Source organism: Chionomys nivalis, chromosome 11 (genome assembly GCF_950005125.1).
Source record: "Chionomys nivalis chromosome 11, mChiNiv1.1, whole genome shotgun sequence".
Lineage (NCBI taxonomy): Eukaryota > Metazoa > Chordata > Mammalia > Rodentia > Cricetidae > Chionomys > Chionomys nivalis.
In genome coordinates, this window is record NC_080096.1 from 18,180,695 (window position 1) to 18,200,766 (window position 20,072).

The window sequence follows — 20,072 nt, forward strand, 5'->3', positions numbered from 1 at the left end:
TAGCTTGTGCCAAGCTCCAACTTTAATACCAGTTCTGAAAGGAGCCGGGAGCCCTGGACTGCCTCCTGCCCCCCACCCCCCAGTGAATGATAGACAAGAGAGACATTTCTATTGGATGAAGCCACTGAGAGGGGTCTAGGGGTCCTAGCAATTAGCATTCCCAGGGGCTCTGAGAGGAACAGCTGGCTCCTCCCAACTGTTTGCTCTTAGGAACAATACAGGATAAATTTACAGACTGGAAACTGGTGGATAAAAAAAGAGAGAGAGCAAGGAAGAAGGATGGAAAGAAGGAGGGAGGGAAGGAAGGAAGGAAGGAAGGAAGGAAGGAAGGAAGGAAGGAAGGAAGGAAGGAAAGAAGGAGCAACACAAACCAAAGCATGCTTCTGTGCCGCCGACAGCTCCCCAGCGAGCGACACACTGCCCTCCTCCAGGCAGTGGAAAAGGCTGACTTTGTCAGGGGGCTAATGGATGCTCAGATTCAGTCTCAGAGGCACGGTTTACTTAGCTGGTTGGTTTCGCATTTCCTCTAAGTTCTACCTGGACAGCGGCTGCTGCTGCTCAGTGCCTGGCTCAGATCTCAGGCAGGAGGTCTGGACTTCAGCACTGGGGTACTTGCTTCTCCACTCAGCAGGCAGTCACCAACGCCCACTGGAGTCCAGGCTCTGCCTCATACATGGGCATGTGGGATTTTCAAGAGGTGTTGAGATATAAAACTTAGGTTTTTGGGAACAAAAGTCCTAGATTAAAACTGGTGCCATTTTCTTTTCTTTTTTAATCTTAATTGTATTTTATGTGCATGGGTATTTTGTCTGTATGCCTGGTGCCCATGAGAGTCAGAAAAGCGTGCTGGATCCCCTGGAACTAGAGTGTCAGACAGTTGGGAACTGCCGTGTGGGTGCTGGGAATCAAACCTGAGTCCTTAACCACAAGCCATCTCTGCGGCTCCTCCACCACGTTCGTAACTAAATGTTGTTTGTAGGTACTCAGACTCATGATGGTCTTCACTCAATGTGCGGAGGTATGATGCAGACTTCGTGAGTCTATGTGGGGAGCCCTTCCACAGCAGAATTCTTATTCACACAGTGGAATATTACATGAGCATTCAAAATATGCCATAAGCAGTACCTGGCTGTGCATACCTGAAATCCCACTACTCAAAAGGTAGACGCAGGAGGACCAAGAGTTTGAGGCCAGTCTCACTACACAGTAAGCTTGGGGCCAGCCGGGGACCCATGAGACCCTGTCTCAAAAGAAAAAAAAAAAAAGAAGAAGAAACAGAAAACACTAACTAGCTAAGTGTAGTGGCTCACATCTGTAACTTCAGCACTTGGGAGATCGAGGCAGGAAGACGGCCATGAGTTCAAGGACAGTCTGGGCTGGGCTGCACAACGAGCTCTGGACTAGCCTGGGATATGAATCAAGACCCTGTTTCAAATTAGCTAGCATGAAAAAAACACTGTTTTACTATGTGTGTGTGGGGGGGGGGGCTGCTACATTTTGTTTTGACATTAGAGGGAGAAAAAAGATTAGGGGAGAAAAACTGGGCATTGGAAAGCAGAAACTGTACCTTCCCAGCCACCAAGTCCACAGCCAGGACAGTGTCATGCCTTCTAGGAGGGGTCTTGGGACTCCCTTAGAAGCCTACTTAGTTACTTGCCTGAAGTAGACAAGTTGCTGTTCCTCAACACCCTGTCCTTGGGAAGGAACTGTCCCCTCTAGCCATATGGCAAAGTGGGACCCTTAGTCCTGGTGTCCCAACTCCTCTGACTGGAAAGGTGGCATAGCCCAGGCAAGCCAACCTGAATACCCTCTCCCCTGGCACAGTGACTAGGCCATGCCGACTGCGTCATCCACACAAGCCACAGCCTAGAAGCTAAGAGACTTTTCTTTTGGATTCTGGGGCTGTTTGGGCACAGGCCTGGGTTTTAGCAACTATCTTTCTTGCTTGGAATCTGGTGATAACGAAGGCCACACATGCACAGGGAAACTGAGCCTACAGAGGGGGGGCATCAGGGTGCAGAGCTGCCAAATCCGAGACTCTAGATCCCACTATGCCAACCTGATGTCTCCCGGTGCTCTTGGTGGCTGTGAGCCAGCAAGGCTGTGAGGAAGGTGTAGCTCTGAGTCATCCCAACTGCTGTCGTACCTTCAGGGTCATCAGGTCCAATCCACCAGGAAAGACATTGAGGACTGTCTTCCCGCCAGAGGCGTCCTGCAGGATCTGCAGCACCCGCACGCACTCTCTCACCCGCTGGTGGACCTGCAACACAGCCAGTCTGCTGGAGCACCCCATAACCACAACTCAGCCCCCACAGAACTCAGTAGGAGAGGGGGTCTGCCCACTGCATCTCTGCAGACACTGTGGTCCCGTGCAGCTCACACGGATACTGAGATCGTAGAGAGTGGACCCTGGAGTTTGGATTCCACTAGCCTACCCGCAGGGCCACCAGGACGGCCACACGAGATGGTGTGCATGAGAACATTATGCCAACAGAAGGAGCTGTCAGTGTTCTTATTCTCAAGCCTTTGTCTGCCACCCCTTCTCCCGTTAACCCCGCCTTTTAAGGACTGACCCTGCCCCGCCCCCAACAACCAGACAATGGATTTTTTGGTGGGAATTTTTCTCTTGCCTCTTTCTCTGCAGGCTAGGAATCCTTTACCAGGAATTTTCACACTTGAGCTTGGTGCTGTGATGGAGAACCAGGGAACGCCCAGAGCCTGGTCCCTTGCTGATGGTTAACTATCAGTAGGCAGGGCTGGCAGGCGCTCAGAAAGAAAGTCAGCCTGCAGATGGGAGTTATGCAGAGGCAGGGATGGACTGGCCCCCTCTGAGAGCAAGTCCCATGACTGTGAGGCTGCCCCAGAGGTCCCACTCACCTTACCTCCTACCAACATGAGCCAATCAGCTCCGCTGCCGCCTAAGCAGGCTTAAAATGGACTCTGTCAACCTCAGTAGCCCTGTGAGTCATACCTAATCTATTCTCACGGATGTGGGGAGCTCAGGCCACTACACTGAGGCTTTTGTTTTGTTTTTTTTTTTTTTTTTTTTTGGTTTTTTGAGACAGGGTTTCTCTGTGGCTTTGGAGCCTGTCCTGGAACTAGCTCTGTAGACCAAGCTGGTCTCGAACTCACAGAGATCCGCCTGCCTCTGCCTCCCGAGTGCTGGGATTAAAGGCGTGCGCCACCACGCCCGGCTTACACTGAGGCTTTTGAGAAAGAAAAGTGGTTAAAAGTCTTGCTTGTGGTTGACTGAAGGTTCATGTTAATGGCCTGCTCTCCCTGGGGATGCTATTGGAAGGTGGAGTCTTTAGAAGGCAGGGCTCAGTGGGAGGTCTTTAAGTCACTGGGGACCTGCCCTGAAGAGGGACTGGGGAGGCCACTACACCCCAGCTTCCCTGCCATCAGGGACTTTCACCAGAGGCCCCAAGCAATAGGTCCACCTGACCTTGGCCTGCCGTCTCCAGAACTAGGAACTAAAAACACTGCTCCCTTGTAAAGTAATAGCTTCAGGTATTTGCTGGAGAGACGGAAAGATGGCTAGAACCACGATATGCTGCAGAACCAGCCGGCCTCTATCTTAGGTGTAAAAGCCATCTTATAGTAAAGACAAACTCGGTTCACTCCTGTTTATGATTATACCTGTTTCTCAAGGGTTGGGCTAGGCCCCACCTGTAACCCTCACTGCAAATGGTCTGTACCGCCTGCTCCGGAACGGCCGTCATGTCTTTGCTTCAAACAGTTCTTTATAACCATTTCGCAACCCTGTCTTCACTTCAAAAGATTATATGACCGCCTACGACTACCTTGTTATGACTATGACTACGTTGTTATGACTGTGACCGCCTTGCTAGGCCCATTTTGCAGCCATGTCTTTGTTCCAGGAGGGACTAACTTGTTACGCTCATTCTCCACTCCCATAACCCCGACTACTTTGCCCACCAAACCCCCCATTTAGAAACCCACGGGTTGCAAAAGATTTGACTTCCTCACATCCAAGGCTAGTGTCTTGAACCTTGCCTTGGGGAAGCAGCCGTGTACAGGAGTAAAAAATCTTACTTTAATTACTGGCTTGCTTTAATTTGGCTGTGATGATTTGGGTCCCATCTTTGGATTAACACCAGAGGGTGTGAATCCACCTTGCCATTCTGATCGTGGTACTGCGACTATGCCACCTGGCTCAAGCCTACCTGAGGATTCCTAATGTGGAACTCCTTCTCCCCTTCCTTGATTCGGCGGAAGGGGATCCATTCCTCCTCCAGCGATTCAGTGGGCTGGCTCTCTTGCGGGGTCTGCTTGCAGAAGTAGGTAGTTGAAGCTGACTGGTCCCTGAAGCACATGTGCAATCAGAAAGAAGACAGCGGTAAGCTTATTTCTCCCCTTTATCTGCGCCCTCCCCTCCGACCATAATACAGGGGCTTTCTGCTTGGCTGGCAGGTAAGGAGACGGGGGCATGCGCAGGGAAGCAGAAGGGCTGGGGACAGACCTAGGTTTGAGCCCAGAGTCACTTTCAGCCAGCTACTGAGCATCTTTTAAATGGATATGATAACTGTTTTGTGTGGTTATTAGAAATAATATACCGGGGTCAGGAATGTGGCTCAGGGACAGAATGTTTGCTATGCGTGTGGGTCTGAGGCCCCAGCACCACAAACAGAACTACCGAAATAACACATTGACAGTGACTAGCCTGTACCCTAGCTCGCAGGCATCCACCTGACCGCACTTCACTGGAGTTCACTCACCTGTGCTCCGGGAGAGCAACCACGAAGCCCCGGGAGGCCAGCTCCATGCTAAAGGCCGAGTACAGCGCCCTGGAGAGCCACGGAGAGAAGAGATCAAAACCACGGCCCAGCTTCACCCACACTCTGCTGGCGGTCACCTCAAAAGGCTGGCAGTAGGTGTCATGGGTGGTCCTGAGTACTTTCCCCAGACTGTGCAGCCCTCATCCCAGGGCTCCGGGCTCCATCCCGGAAGGCAGGGCGTTTGCAAGTCAATCTTCAACCCGAGATGCCGTTCCACCCCACTGAGTCAGTCTACCCCAACCCCAGCTAACTACGCTAATGGATTTGTGTGTTCCTGTGTGTTAACATATATGTACACGTGTGTGTCTGCATGTGAAGGCCATGTTGTCGGGTGTCTTTTTCAATCACTTTCTACCTTATTATTACTATTTTCAGTCAGGGTTTCTCATTAAACCTAGAATACATCGATTCTGTGAGACTCGCTGGCCAGAGAGTTCCAGGGAGCCTCCTGCCTCATCCACTCCTGAACTGGGATTGCAGGTGTGTGTGGCCATGGTCAGACTTTACACAGGTTTTGGGGATCAAACTCAAGTCAGTCTCATGCTTGTACATAAAGTACTAAACCCACTGAGCAGAGTCTTATTGTATAGCCCAGGCTGTTCTGGACCTCTCTATGTATGTAACCCAGGCTGGCCTTGAACTCACAAAGATCTGCCTGCCTCTGCCTCCTGAGTGCTAGGATTAAAAACGTGTCACGGTACTCAGCATAAATACTTTTTAAAATCACATAAGGGGCCAGGTGGGGATGGTGCGTGCCTTTAACGCCCATACTTGAAAGGCAGAGGCAGGAAGATCTCTGTGAGTTTGAAGCCAGCCTGGTCTACAGAGTGAGTCCTGACAGCCAGGACTGCAGCACAGAGAAACCTGTCTCAAAAACAAACCACAAACAAACACCACACAAGGACCGGAAAGGTGGCTCATCAGGTAGAGGCGTTTGCCTCACCAGCCTAGGACCCTGAACGTGGTCCCAGGACGCATGTACTAGGAGAGCCCGTACTCCACACAGCTGTTCTTACCTTCCACCAATGAGTCCACAAGCACTAAGTGATGATAATAAAATTTAAACACACAGACAAATCAAAAGCAGTTGAAAATTTTCAAGCAGTCATGTTTTTTAACATTAAAAAGGGGCATTGGGATGACTGCAGAGCTGGCTCAGCAGTTAAGAGACGGACTGCTCTGCTGGAGGACCCAGGTTTGACTCCTCGCACCCACATAGTGGCTCACAACCATCTATAACTCCGGTTACAAAGATTCTGGGACCCTCTTCTGGCCTCCAAAGACACTGCATGCATGCAGTATACGGATATACATGCAAGCAAAACACCTATACACATTAAAAAAAAAAAAGATGGGCTGTAACTCAGTGGTAGCTCATTTGCCTAGCATAGCATGCACAAGGCTCTGGGTTCAATTCCCAGGACTGCAAAAAATACAAAGAAAAAGGTATTTTAGCCAGTTGAGGTAGCATATAACTATAACCCCAGAACTTGGAAGGCAGAGGTAGGAATATCAGGAGTACAAAGTCATCCTTAGTTATATAGTGAGTATAAAACTAGCTTGTGCTACATGAGTTGCTGTCAAAAAAGGAATGAAGGAAGGGAAGGAGGGAAGCAAGGAAGGAGGGAAGGAAGGGAGACAGGCAGGCAGGCCAAACATGCTAGTACACACGTGCTATCCTAGCACTTGAAACATGAAGGTGGGGTCAGGAGTTCAGGGCTAGCCTTGTCTATGCATCAAGATCTTGTCTCAAAACAAGTAAGAAGAAACTGAGAGCTGAAGAGGCGGCTCAGTTGTTAGAGCATTTGCTACTCCAGCTGCCTATCACTCCAGTTCCAAAGGATCTGGTGCCCTCTTCTGGCCACAGTGGACACTTGCACACAAGTGCACATACACACATGCAGAAACAACTAAAAAAATATTTTTAATCTATTTCTTAAGTAAAAAAGAAGAGACGGGCAGTGGTAGTGCATGTCTTTACTCCCAGTACTTGGGAGGCAGAGATAGACGTATCTCTGTGAGTTCAAAGCTAGCCAGGTCTACAAAGTGAGTTCCAGGACAGCCAGGGCTACACAGAGAAACCATGTCTCAAAAAACTAAAACCAAACCAAAACAAAGAAAACAGAACAAAACAAAAAACAAAAAAAGCAAAAAGAAGCAGTCTGACTTTACTGATCTGTTTTATTTAAGCTATAATAGCCTATTATACTTTTACCTTATTTCACCTGCTGTAATCTGTGTAACCCACTCTAATTTCTAAATATAATAAAACTTTTTTTTTTTTTTTTTTGGTTTTTTTCGAGACAGGGTTTCTCTGTGGCTTTGGAGCCTGTCCTGGAACTAACTCTTGTAGACCAGGCTGGCCTCGAACTCACAGAGATCCGCCTACCTCTGCCTCCCGAGTGCTGGGATTAAAGGCGTGTGCCACCACCGCCCGGCTTATAATAAAACTTTTAATAAATGAAATGTTATTGTAGACTTTTACTCCCATGCAGACTTTGTACTCTGGTGCACATTTTACACCTGAAGCATTTCTTGGCATTGATTAACCATCTTCTAAGCCTTAAAGACTCACACAGAGCTGACAGCCCTAACAAATGAGAGGTAGTCAGCTGTATCACATAAGAGCATCCCAGAGATTCCCTTTCAAAAATAGAATGCTCCTTTATATTACCTGGGATGCAGATGTAGACTGGAACAAAAGTAGCCCCCAGAGGGCATGAGATAACTTTATAATGGAAGCCATACATAGTAGAGCAATATTATAAAGTCTGGTGCTCTGACACAGTCATGCAACTGTGACGTCAGCCCTAAACGTCTGTCTTTGGTTCCCCTCAGCCACTTCTTTGTGTTTTGATGCAGGGCTTTATGTAGTCCAGGGTGGTCTCAAACTCACTGTTTGGAAGATGACCTTGAACTCCTGATCCTCCCGTTTCTAGCTTCTAAGTGGTGGGTTATCAGCAGATGCCGCTGTGCCTGCCCTTCTAGCTGGCTTTAACTGAGAGAGAAATAAAGACATTTTGCTTGTGGGTGGGTGTTGCTTTCTTCTTTTGCAGCCTATTTCATGCTTACACTTGCGATGCTCTCGGCCTCTCAGGGGCCATGAGTACGGGCATGTACAATGTGCCCGGGGAAGGAATGAATTTGATATGCTTTAGACCCTCATATCTGGTGTGGTCTGTTAAGCATACCTTCACAACTAAGGGAGAGCCAATTTCTAAGGTTTCTTTCCCGTGTCTCCCAGGCTTCCAGAGAGGCAGATGAACGACTTCACATCCCTTCCTGGTGTGTACTGTGTAATGTAGACAAGCTGCTGCTCGCCGCTCAGGGTCCAGACATGCCTATCTGCCTACTTCAGAGGGCCATGTGGGGACCACGGGGGGCAGTGGCCTTCTGGAAGCCAGCTAGGTGACACTTACAGGCACAGGCTCCTCCCTGGGAGCACGGGAACAGTGGCATTCTGGAAGCCAGCTAGGCAGTATTAACAGCTCAGGCTCTTCCCTGGCATGGGAAGCTACCCATCCGTGAACAAGGGAAGAATTTCAAGGTGAAATTAACCAGAGAAACTAAAAGGAAAATGTTCTTTGACCCCCTCCCTCTTCCTCTTGGAATTTCACTTGTGTTAATGAAGGACGTCTGTACTGGCTCACTCTGGTCTACTGAGGACTGGACTGTCCCTAGCTTCCTAGTCAAAGGGTCACCTCCAGATCACGTGCTCACTGCTCTCTCCAGTTTAGCTATGGGTGGGGAGTGCCTGTTTCCTAGTTTCTTCTCTCTGATAGGCCAACACACACTCACACACATGCACGCACACACACACACACCGGGCTCTGAAGGCTGAGTGTGACTCTCATACTCACAAGCAGACTCGCTATCAGTTTACTACAAAAGAAACCAAGCAGGGCAGTGGTGGCGCACGCCTTTAATCCCAGCACTTGGGAGGCAGAGGGGAGGAGGAGGAAGAGGAGGAAGAGAGGAGAGGAGAGGAGAGGAGAGGAGAGGAGAGGAGAGGAGAGGAGAGGAGAGGAGAGGAGAGGAGAGGAGAGGAGAGGAGAGGAGAGGAGAGGAGAAAAAGGTTTTATTTAGAAGAACACTGATGTACTCAACAAATGTTTACTGAGACCTCAATCTGCCAGGCATTCTTCAAGATACTAGCAAGGTCAGATCCGGGCTTCTTTTGGTGTAAGACAGGGCATCACCACACAGCACCCACTGAACTCAGAACCCTGCAGCTTCTGCCTTCCAGACTGACCAATGTGAGCCACTACACTCTGCCATCTTGAAAACAGATCTTCTTGCCTGTAGTGTGGACAAGAGCTGGAGGGTTGGCAGCGTCTGAGACATGTTGCATTCTAGGAAATAAGCCGGATGTATATATTCACGGATGAACCGACAGAAAGTTCACTAACACACCTAAGGGAGAGCAAGCAGACTACACCCCATGGTGTGGACAGCAAGGGTCCTGGGAGCCCAATGTCTGGGAGAGAACTGGAGGGCTGTGCACCTAGCAGGAAACAGTCCAATAAAAATCTCATAAAGCACCACGTGGGAGCCACGGATCCAGTTGGCAGATGTTGAAACCCAGGCTCAGAGAGTATCACAACTTTCCCGAGCCCTTGTGGCACACAACTGTCACGGGTAGGGTTTGCAGGTTAGGTCGCACAGGCTAGCATGTTCCCAGACGACCGGAAATTAATTGAAAATCAATGGTATATGAATCCAAGGTGTTTCTGGCACTGCTTGCCCAAGCTACATCTGGAAACTTCTCTGCTCCCTTGGGCTCTGCACGCACGTGTACCATGCACTACGCCATGCCATCGTGCCTGGCTATGTCAAAAAGGCTACCGGAAACACCTGGGCGCAGATTTGATGCTGCTGCATGCCACGAATTGCAATGTTTTTACCGTACAAAGATCTCTGCTCTTCTGGGCTTAACCACAGAAAACAAAGACCTTTCGTGTGTCCGCCATCATTCCTCCATGTGTCGGTATCAAGCTAGTCTAGTTTTAGATTGGACTGGAGTGGAATGTTGGATTTTTAAAGACTGGCACCTGGGGTGGCTGGAGAGATGGCTCAGTGGTTAGGGAGCACTGGCTGCTCTTCCAGAGGACCCAAGTTTGATTCCCAGCGCCCCACATCAGGTGGCTCGCAGCTCTCCGTAACTTCAGCTCCACAGGACCTGACTCCTTTGGTCTCCGTGAATACCTGAACTCACACACACAGCCACACGCACACACCCACATGCGGAGACGCAATCTACACACATAATTAAAAAGAATAAAAATAAATCTTGAAAAAAAAAAGGACTGGAGTCTGGGGTGCTAATTTGAGTTTCACACACACAAAAAGAAGTGTTAAATGAATCTTGGCTTGGGATTAAGATGAAATTTCCAATTTCTGAAATGCCCCTAAGCATGGTTCTGTCATTTTGTACTAGGTATTTATGTAAGCGACATTCTCAGCATTGATGACCATAAAATCAAAACTCAATCATGAAAAACCCTGAAGACGCTCTAGGACTTCTGGTATCAAATATTTACCCTCGAGTCAATCCCTTATGCAAAAATAAACAAGTCCATCCAGCTCATCAGAGGCAAATTTGCTTTTGCTGCCGGGCGGTGGTGGCGCACGCCTTTAATCCCAGCACTCGGGAGGCAGAGGCAGGCGGATCTCTGTAAATTCGAGGCCAGCCTGGTCTACAAGAGCTAGTTCCAAGACAGGAACCAAAAAGCTTCGAAACCCTGTCTCGAAAATCCCAAAAAAAAAAAAAAAAAAAAAAAAAAATTTGCTTTTGCTTTTAATGAGTGGTAAAATGATATGTGTGCCAAATCATTATTTTAAAATCAATTTCTTTTTGCGGGGGTAGGGGGTTTAAGACAGGTTTCTCTGCATAGTCCTGCCTGTCCTGGAACTCACTCTGTAGCCCTGGCTATCCTGGAACTAGCTCTTGTAGACCACCGCCCGGCTCCTTTATGATTTCTTACCAGCAAATGTTTGACCTGTATTCCTATTTTACACACTCTGACAGTGGGCGGTCAGGTAACCATGTCCAGCAAAAGAGAGTCACAAGTGGAAAGCCTTAAGAAGCCTGGGTCTAGGGAGGGAAGGCCCAGCTACGCCAACGGGCAGATGGGCAGTAAGGTGGCAGGCAGGTGAGACACCTGTGACTCGACCCTCAGACTGCATTAAGACACAGCAACTCTCACGGTGCAAGGGACAAAGCTCTTACCTGAAGCCTCCTAGGCCATGGGACAAGACGATCAAGGGGTATCCAGATTCCTTTGTCTTAAAGGGGCCATTCCAGCTAACAGGCAAGCGACAAGATCCTGGCAGAGACACAGGCTGTAGCATCTCTGGCTGCCCGGAACAGGGGCAGCCTGAGTACAGGCAGGGGTGGGCATTTGTGGTCCTCCCCTCTCCAGAACCACCAGGAAAAAAATCCACAGAGGCAGTACTGAAGAAGTCTGGGGCAGATGTGAGAGATGCCCGGATCATGGGGACACCTGGGGTGGGGACTTGGGATGAAGGAGGCAGAACGGCCCAGAGGGCATGCTGCAGGGGTGGCGATGCTCCCTGGGGACCAAGACTGTCTGCTATAGCTGCTGGGGTGGCAGTGGAGCGCATGGCTAGTGGGATGCGGGTCAGTGGTAGGACACTGACCTAGCATGTATGAGGCCCTGGGTTTGATCCCCAGTACTGAAATAAAAGGGGGGGCTGTGATCTATAGAGCAGGTAGGAATGCGTGCTAGATTTAGGAATCGCAGCCATGCCCCCACCTGACGCTCCAAATGCTGCACTAGAGGCTTTTCCCATATCTGGCCCCACAGCTCTACAAAGCCTGGCAGGCGAGCAGGGTAAGGGACTTGCCTACTATCAGTACATTACAAAGCCTGGATTGGAAGCGATGACCCAAATTCTCACACATTCAATTCTCTCCCATCTCTCCATACCAAGGACTGGACTGTACAAGCTTAAAATTACTGTGTCTGCCTAGGTTTCTCCTGGGGACAGAAACAGGCCACTGGGAAGGGCCCCGGGCCAGGCAGCCTTACCGATGCCCAGGTTGAACAGAGACCCCACCCAGCGCTTGTTATACTGCAGGTAGTCAGCCAGGCCCAAGCAGTACTCATAGCGGGGAATCCACAGGGGCTGCTCGTACTTCTCTGATGCTTGGCAGGGGTAGAAGAGTCGGAAGAAGCTCCCCTGGAGAAAAGAAGAGAGCAGCTACTGGGCCAAGAAGCCTAGACACTGGGAGTCAGCAGGAGCCAGCACCAGCCAGGCTGGACTGCAACATAGAGAATCAAAAGCTTCTTCAAACCCAGAGACGATTTGTTGTGAGCATAAAGAACATATAGCTTATGTTCTTCCAGTCGGCAGGCTGCATTTTTTAATTATCCCAGAACGGCACCGCACCAAAACATCACGAGCTCGTGGGCCTAGGCTTGGTGCCAACGGTGGAACTGGATTTGCTCTTCGGTTGAACAGGGTGGCACATTAGGTCACCCAGGCCATTCTCCCAGGCTGCCTCTCAGGAGGCAGCAGGATGCTTGGTCAGAAGGGAGCAGGAGAGAGGTTACCAGGAAGTAGGTGTCTCTCACAGTCCAGAGGAGAGTCCACCCATTAGGAACAAAAACCTAAGAACCTGTGGGGCCCTGGCGGCTCACGCCTGGAGTCCCAGAGATGGGAGGACCAGGGGTTTATTTAGGGCCATCTTTGGCTACATTTCCAGTTGGAGGCCAGCCTGAACTACATGAGAAACCTGTCTCAAAAAAAAAAAAAAAAAAAAGTTTAAAAAGGAGAAGGAAGAGGGGGAAACAAAGAGAAAGAAAAGCCTAGAAACTGGCAGGCAGTTCAGAAGGTGGGAAGGAGATGAAACCAGGAGACACCATCCTCCCACCCAAGGCGCAGAGTCAGGCCAGTGTGCAGGGCCCCTGTGCCCCCACTCCGCCTACACTCGCCTGAGAAAGAACTGAGTTTCCCCATCAATTGGGAAGGTTCTAATATTTTGAAAGAAGAGGTTTTTTGTTTGTTTGTTTGGTTTGGTTTTTTGGTTTTTTGAGACAGGGTTTTGCTGTGTAGCTTTGGAGTCTGTCCTGGAACTAGCTCTTGTAGACCAGGCTGGCCTCGAACTCACAAAGATCTGCCTGCCTCTGCCTCCCGAGTGCTGGGATTAAAGGTGTGCACCACCACTGCCCAGCTGAAAGAAGAATTTTTTTAAAAGGCAGGAAGACAGGAAAACAGGCCTAAGGGCTGATACCCAAGCCCAGTCCACCTGTACCCCAGGTCCCCAGAACTGCATGCTTGGACCTACAGTGGTGAAGACCCCACACGGGCGGGAATCATGGGGTAGCGCAGGGATGGAGCTTGGGACACCCTACCTCAGGACTCTGACCCTCCATCACATCTGTGCAGCCAACATGGTGGGGTCCTGCGATGGCTGGGAAGCACACAGACTGTCCGGTCCCCATCTCATCACCAGCAGGATCAAATCTTGGGCGTCCTGAACTTGCTGCCTGGAGAGCAGAACACAGAATAGCCTCTTGCTGGTCTCTTCTTCGCTGTTGCTTCTCTAGGTCATGTGCCAACCCTATCTACTTCCTGGCGCCCTTATCACCCCAACCTTCCTGTCGGCCACTCAATGCATCATTTACGCTCACGATTTGCCAACATTTACAGGCTGGCTTTGTGGCTGCTGTTTTTGTGACGGTGTGCGCACGTGCGAGCAAGTGTTCTACTCCCAGCCCTGCAGGCTGCATTCTTCGTTTTCTTCTGGTGGGGTGAGGAGAGGGTAGCCATGAGCTAATCCTCAGTTCCCTCAAAACCTACAAACACAAGGGCTGGGGGCATGGTTCAGCTGGTAGAGTGCTTGCCCAGCCTTCAAGGACATCAGGTTTCAATTCCTATCACTGCATAACACAGTTGTGGTAGTAAACACCTGTAACCCCATCACTGGGGAAGTGGTGGCTGGAGGATTAGGTCAGGGGCATCATTGAGCCACGTCGTGAGCTCCTGCCTCAGGATTAACACGCGCTGACACTACACCTACCACGTGTTCACCCAGCAGTTAACTGCTGTAGTGATCACGCCCAGACAACATTGTCCTTTTAAGGCTAAAAGCACCCACTGAGACCTAGCGTCTCCTACTGCTTCCTCTGCTAGCACTGTACTGTGCCCCTTACAGACACTGCTTCATCTAACCTCAGCACCTCTCTGAGAAAGGAGGTATCAGGACCAAACTTACAGTGAACCAGGGCAGAGAGTGTTACCCCAGCGGGGTGGGGGTGGGGGGTTAACCTATAACCCATCCCGTTTAAAGCAACAAAGTTTAGATTCCTATCCATGATAGCCAAAACCAACTGCACAGGTAGGGTCCTGGGCCCACGTGATTTGTTTTGACATTATTCCGATTCCTCTTCTGGGAGGATCAGTGTGCAAGTCGGAGCAAGCCTGGGCAAGGAGAGCTCAGAGGTGGCTGCCGCTAAGGCTCCCGGCAATCTCCCCTGGCCTCCACCTCTATACTCACGCTTGCATCACTGAGCAAGCCAACGTCCTTAGAGACTCAATGAGCTGCTCAAGGTCCCAGCATAACCGTCACCACACACAGACCACCTGACTGCCAATTATCTGGTCCAGAAGGAAACCCCAGAGAGCCCCCAAAGACTCTTGTGAAATGATGTTGGGAGGAGATGGCTTTTCTTTCTATTATCTGTTTTCCCCTTTTGGCTTTCCGATGCACACTTGAAGACCCGCACTATCACAAAGAGGAGGGGAGCTAAGTTCTGTGGCGGCAGTGACGGTGCAGCTGGAGGGAAGGAGGAGTCTCCGAAGGTTCCCCCTTTGAGGCTGCAGGACACATGTGGATCACATGACAGCGGAGTAGCTGCAGATCCTGTCATAAAGGAGAGACAAAATGCCACTGGAGTTCTGAGTAGAGGGAGAGACTGCGTGTCCCCTGAGCGTGGGAGCAGAGAGCAGGGGGAGGCAGGAAAGACACGGAAGTGGTAGCCAAAGGCCTGTGAGACTCAGGGCAGCCAGTGCTGGCTGCAAGGAGACCGAGGGCTGTGTGTACACATTCCCATGCATCTGTGTCATGCATGCTGCAGGCATGCGGAGGCCAAAGGCCAACCTCACATGCGGGTCTCCTGCACTTCCCTTCCCACCTTGTTGTTTGAGGCAGGGTCTCTCTTGAGCTAGACCTTGGCCACACAGGCTTCCCGGGTCTGCCTGGCTGCCTCTCAGTTCAGCAACACTGAGGTTGTAGTGAACCATCAAGTCTGGTTTCTTTTTCATTTCTAAAATTACCTTTATTTATTTAACGTGTGGAAACGCACGCGTGACAGCACGCTTGTGGGTGCCGGAGGACAACTGGAGGGGTTGTTTCTCTCCCATTTCGAGGGTCCCAGAGATCAAAGTCAGTCATGTTTAGCAGCAAGTGTTTCCCCACCTCACTGGCCTCTGACTGCTGCTTCTTTAATGGCAGGGTCTTTCTACATAGCCCAGACTGTCCTGGAACCTGCTGTGTACACAGGCTAACCTTGAACTCAGAGAACCACCTGCCTCTTTCTCCTGAGTGCAGGTGTTATAGCCATGTGCCACCACGACCAGTCTTTTTTTTTTTTGTGAGCCCTAAGGATCTGAACTCAGGTCTTCCCATCTGTGAGACAAGCGTCTTAGCAACTAAGCAGTCCCCCGTGAATGACTCAAGCCTGCGATCCAGCTCCTCTGCCATCTAGCTTGGGCACCTTAACCTAATCTTTCTAAACCTCATTCTGTATCTGCATAAGGGGATTTGGCTTAGTCTTGTGGTTGCTATGGAGATAAATGAAACCACGCAATTAAAGTACCTTGCACGGTACCTGGCAGGAGCAAGTATCTAGCTACATTTGTAGACGGCAAGAAGAGCAGAGTCAATAGCGTTTGGCAACTGTGCAGATCTGGGAGCCAGCAGGAAGGCAAAGGTGAGGCAGGGTCAGGGTTTTGTGGAAGGGGATTTTGGTCTCAGCTGAGATCAGTCCTGGGGTGAGCATCAGGAAAGAGTCATGGAGGTGGGGTGTAGAGATCTCTGGTGATGCTGGCAGGCTTCTGAGAGGGCCCAGCAGCTAAATTCTGCTTGGAAATAAAAATAAAAACCAAAGACGACAACTGACCAGGCTGGGGCTAACTGGAAACCAGCCTGAGTTCCCCAAGCTCGTGTTGACTGATGTCCAAGGACAAGACGGGGGCTAAAGGCCAATCTCACTTGCAAACTGCCACGAAGAGACATCCGGCCTTATTCCTCATAAACGGCACGGGAGTCGGTCAGGGCTGTCCACTGCTCACCTCGGCTCCACAATTCATGGCAGTGCCTAGCTGGGGCCTCTCCCTCAACCGGGCCCAGGGAGACCTCCTAGCCTGCTGGGACAAGTTGGCTAAATCTGGCCTTCCCTCCTCTCAGCTCTGAGCACAGCCTCCTCCCCCGGACTCCCCACACAGGCTGCTGCGAGGTGCAGTGTCTAGCCCGGCAGTCTCAGTGACTTGCTTCCCATGACGTCCGTGGGAAATCTATGTCAGAGGTTTATGAACTTACTACCCACCCTCGCTGCAATCCCTAACTGTATTTCCTCCATTTTCAGGGAGGAAAAAAGAAAAAGCACTCTACCAGCTATGCTCCTAGCTCCAAATTAATGTTTTCAAGTCCCAGGTGTTTCCGGTCAGCAGGATTTGAGGATCTCTGAGAGAGGGTATGTCCTTCAGACACGCACGGTCACACACACGCAACAAACCCTGAGCGTACCCTGTGGACTTTACCCCATCTCACTGCACAAATCACCATGGCCACCCAGAAACACACGGGTTAATGTAGGCAAGATGGCTCCTAGGCAGGCAAAAGAGCCTGCCTCCCAGCCCCATGGTCTGTGTTCAGCTCCCAGAATGTACATGGTGAAAGGAGAGGAGACGGACCGCTGGCCCCGCACATTCGCCACAATCCACAAGTGCCCAGTCACGCACAAATAATTAACTGTTAAAAGAATTACTTTCTCCAATAAGTGCTATTTAATTTTTAACACACGTATGCCTTTCCCCTTCGTGGAAACTCCACAGTGCAAAGACCAAACTTTAGCAGGTGATGGTGGCGCACACCCTTAATCCCAGCACTCAGGAGGCAGAGGCAGGTGGATCTGAGTTCGAGGCCAGCCTGGCCTACAGAGCGAGTTCCAGGACGGTCACAGCTACATAAAGAAACCCTGTCTCAAAAAATAAACAACAACAACAAAAGTCATGTTTTCTCCCTGTAGGACAAGTGCTTTCCCCAGACAGCAAGAACTCGCTCTGTTATCTTTAGGCTTTAAAATCTTCCAATTCTTCTCCTCAGTTGTTCTGAGGCAAGGTCTCTCTGGGTAGCCCAAGTTGGCCCCAAATTCAAGATTTCCCTGTTCACCCCTCAAGTGCTAGGATAATAAGCGGGTACCACTATATTTAGCTCAGTTAGTTTTTAATCTGTCATGTTTATCAAAAGAATAAAGTTCTTATGCTATAGAAGGAAAAGAGAAGCTTTGGTGACTTTGAATTCCATCTCTGCTACTTACCAGCTGGTTGAGAGCTATCTATATGTGTGTGTATACATATACATATTTACTTATTTATTTAAATATATTATATAATATATATATATATATAAAACATTTATTTATCTATTGGAGGGGTACCATGGCAACCCATGTGGAGATCAGATAACAACCTGCAGGAATTGGTTCTCTCCTTCCACGATGTGAACTCCTGGGATAGAACCCGGGTCATCAGGTGTGACCATGTCTTTACCCACTGAAAAACCCAGCCAGCCACATCTGTGCAATCTTCAACCGATGCCTTAACTCTAAACCTGTTATCTACAGCTACTCACAAGATCAAAGATTAACGTGTGCAAAGTGCATGGCATACTGAAGACACACGGAAGATACTATCGCTTCGTGAGGCAGCTCTAACTAGTCTAACTCTATGACTGCTCCAAGTCTAACTTTCCTATACGGAAAACAGGGACGCGTCATATGTGATGCTTCTCAGAAGGGAACTGATACGGCCTAAGCCCTGGTACACTGTGATTACTCATATGACATTAGTAACTAACCAGCAAGGCTGTGGTTCTCTTTCAAAACACCCAGCTGAGGCCTTCCATTTTTCCTGGCATAGGTTCCTTCGGCAAAATGAATCCTTCTCTCCCAGGTTTTCCATGCCTGAGACACACCCACCACTAAAGAGGCCCAGAAGAGCCCAAAGGGAAGGGATGGGGCTTTCATTGCAGCGCTGACCTGCTGGAGTCCTGCTTCCAGCGAGCAGCTCTGTCCCTCTGCCAGCCCCGTGGACTTTTCATCACCAGCTATTCCAAGAATAAGCACACCTCTCGGGCTTCCTTTCAGACAAAGCTCTCTGGGGGTCACAGGCTCGGGGCCTGTCTGATCTTTGGTCTCTGGAGGAAGTGAAGAAATAACCCGGTCATAGATGAAGACATCAAGATCTCAAGGGACAGGATTGAGCAACGAGGCGGCAAAACCAGAAAGGCTGTCCTGATAAGAATGTTCTAGGGCACCAACAAATGGCACAAAGAGAACCTCTGTTGTTTGTGGAGGCCGTGCAGTTTACAAAGCTCTTTCACACACTGGAAAACAGAAGAAGGAAATGAGTCCCAGAGAGCCTGTGCGATTCGCCCAAGGTCGCGGCGGGTGAGAGAGTCCCCTGCTGCACTTCAAGTTCACAACACCGGGAGGAAGAATTTAGCAGTCCTCTTCCACCCGCAAGACAAACAGGACAAAGAGGAGTGGAGCGCAGCGTGGAGGACACAAAGCAGCCGGCGCTCAGGGACGTGAGGGTCAAGGTGGGAATCGCGGGGCGTGGGAGGGGCAGTTAGCGGTGACCCTAGGAGGGCTTAGGTGCGGGGTGGATTCTGACGGGACTTGTCTGAATAGGAAACAATGAAGACCAAAGATTAGCGGGCAGGTTCTGAGTCTGAGAGACAAGAAGGCCCCACGCTGGAATATGAAAAGGTTGGAGCTTTCGTCAATCAAACTTACCCAGTCAAGCTGGTCACTCAGGCAATCTTAGAAGGATTGCTCGACGGAAACCCGACACCGCCCTAGAGCCCGTGGCCCTCTGGGAGTAGTAGTTCCATTCATTCAGCATGGGAGCTTAAACCCACGTTCTGCCCCTAAGTGTTAAACTACAAGTCCCGAGGCGCACGCGATAGACCGCCTTGCCATCCCAGGACTACAATTCCCAGAGTTCCTGACTACACCCTGGAATGCCTGAAACCTGCCAAGGCCAGGGATACGGTGAGATTGCTCCCCCTGGTGGTCTGCGGAGCAGCAGCCGAGGTGACACGGCTCAAGCGGAGGGTTATAGTACTGGAAAGTAACCCTCCGCCTCACTGGCCCTCACATAGTTCCCAGGCGTGCCTGGAAATACACTTGGCTTCACTTTGTTCTCAGGAAGATGTGGAGATGGAGATTTGTTACTGTAGACAGGTTGTTTCCTGTGAAAATATGAGACTGACTGTTTAAGCTGAAGGTATGTCTCTAGCTGTCAAACACCCCTGTTGACACCTGAGATTTTCCATTGTTCTCAGAGGACCCACTTAGCCGAGCACAGGGAGGAGCCCGAGAGATCCGGGGGTCCACATCTCAGCCCTCCTTCTTCTATTCACCCCCATTTGCGTGCCCCGTGGTGGGTTTTTGGAGATACATGGATGAACAAGATACTGTCCCGAGGATCAACAGAATTTACCATCTAGCAGAATTCAGAGAAGGGTGGGAGAATCAGAGCGAGTGTGGGAACCTTGAAAAACACCCGCCCAAGCTAGGAGAAAGGGAACCGAGTCTCAAGGTGCTGAAAGGAAGAGGAGAAAAGGATGGACTTAGTGCAGGGAGTGTGGAGATTTCAGATGAGATGTAACTGAGTTCAGGCTTACAGAGTCACAGGACGTGAGGGCTGGATCGGCCAGTCCAATAAATGCGAACAAAAACCGGATCATGAGCCGGGCGGTGGTGGCGCACGCCTTTAATCCCAGCACTCGGGAGGCAGAGGCAGGCGGATCTCTGTGAGTTCGAGGCCAGCTCTGGTCTACAAGAGCTAGTGCCAGGACAGGAACCAAAAGCTACAGTAGAGAAACCCTGTCTCGAAAATTAAAAAAAAAAAAAAAAAAAAAAAGCCAAAAAACAAAACAAACAACAACAACAACAACAAAAAAAAAAACCGGATCATCCATGAAGCTCAACCATAGGGTACATATCGGTAGCCCCAGTG

At 50.0% G+C, this 20,072-nt stretch overlaps 1 protein-coding gene across 5 annotated transcripts in view; it reads right to left on the reverse strand.

Moving 5' to 3' along the window:
- Positions 1 to 18,905, reverse strand: part of Pafah2 (platelet activating factor acetylhydrolase 2) — a 32,081-nt gene extending 13,176 nt beyond the window's left edge. Inside the window, exons 1-8 of one of the 5 annotated variants that reach the window (XM_057785020.1) lie at positions 18,845 to 18,887; positions 18,086 to 18,243; positions 13,178 to 13,312; positions 11,852 to 12,002; positions 11,029 to 11,125; positions 4,740 to 4,808; positions 4,188 to 4,326; positions 2,147 to 2,260 (exon numbers count right to left, since the gene is read on the reverse strand). In XM_057785020.1, the coding sequence (XP_057641003.1) occupies positions 2,147 to 2,260; positions 4,188 to 4,326; positions 4,740 to 4,808; positions 11,029 to 11,125; positions 11,852 to 12,002; positions 13,178 to 13,267 (660 nt within the window). In that variant the 5' untranslated portion in view covers positions 13,268 to 13,312; positions 18,086 to 18,243; positions 18,845 to 18,887. Of the gene's footprint in view, positions 1 to 2,146; positions 2,261 to 4,187; positions 4,327 to 4,739; positions 4,809 to 7,695; positions 7,798 to 11,028; positions 11,126 to 11,851; positions 12,003 to 13,177; positions 13,313 to 18,085; positions 18,277 to 18,844 lie in introns of those variants that run through there. The other 4 variants (XM_057785021.1, XM_057785024.1, XM_057785022.1 and 1 more) reach the window with 4 other exon arrangements.
- Between the last annotated feature and the right edge of the window lie 1,167 nt (positions 18,906 to 20,072).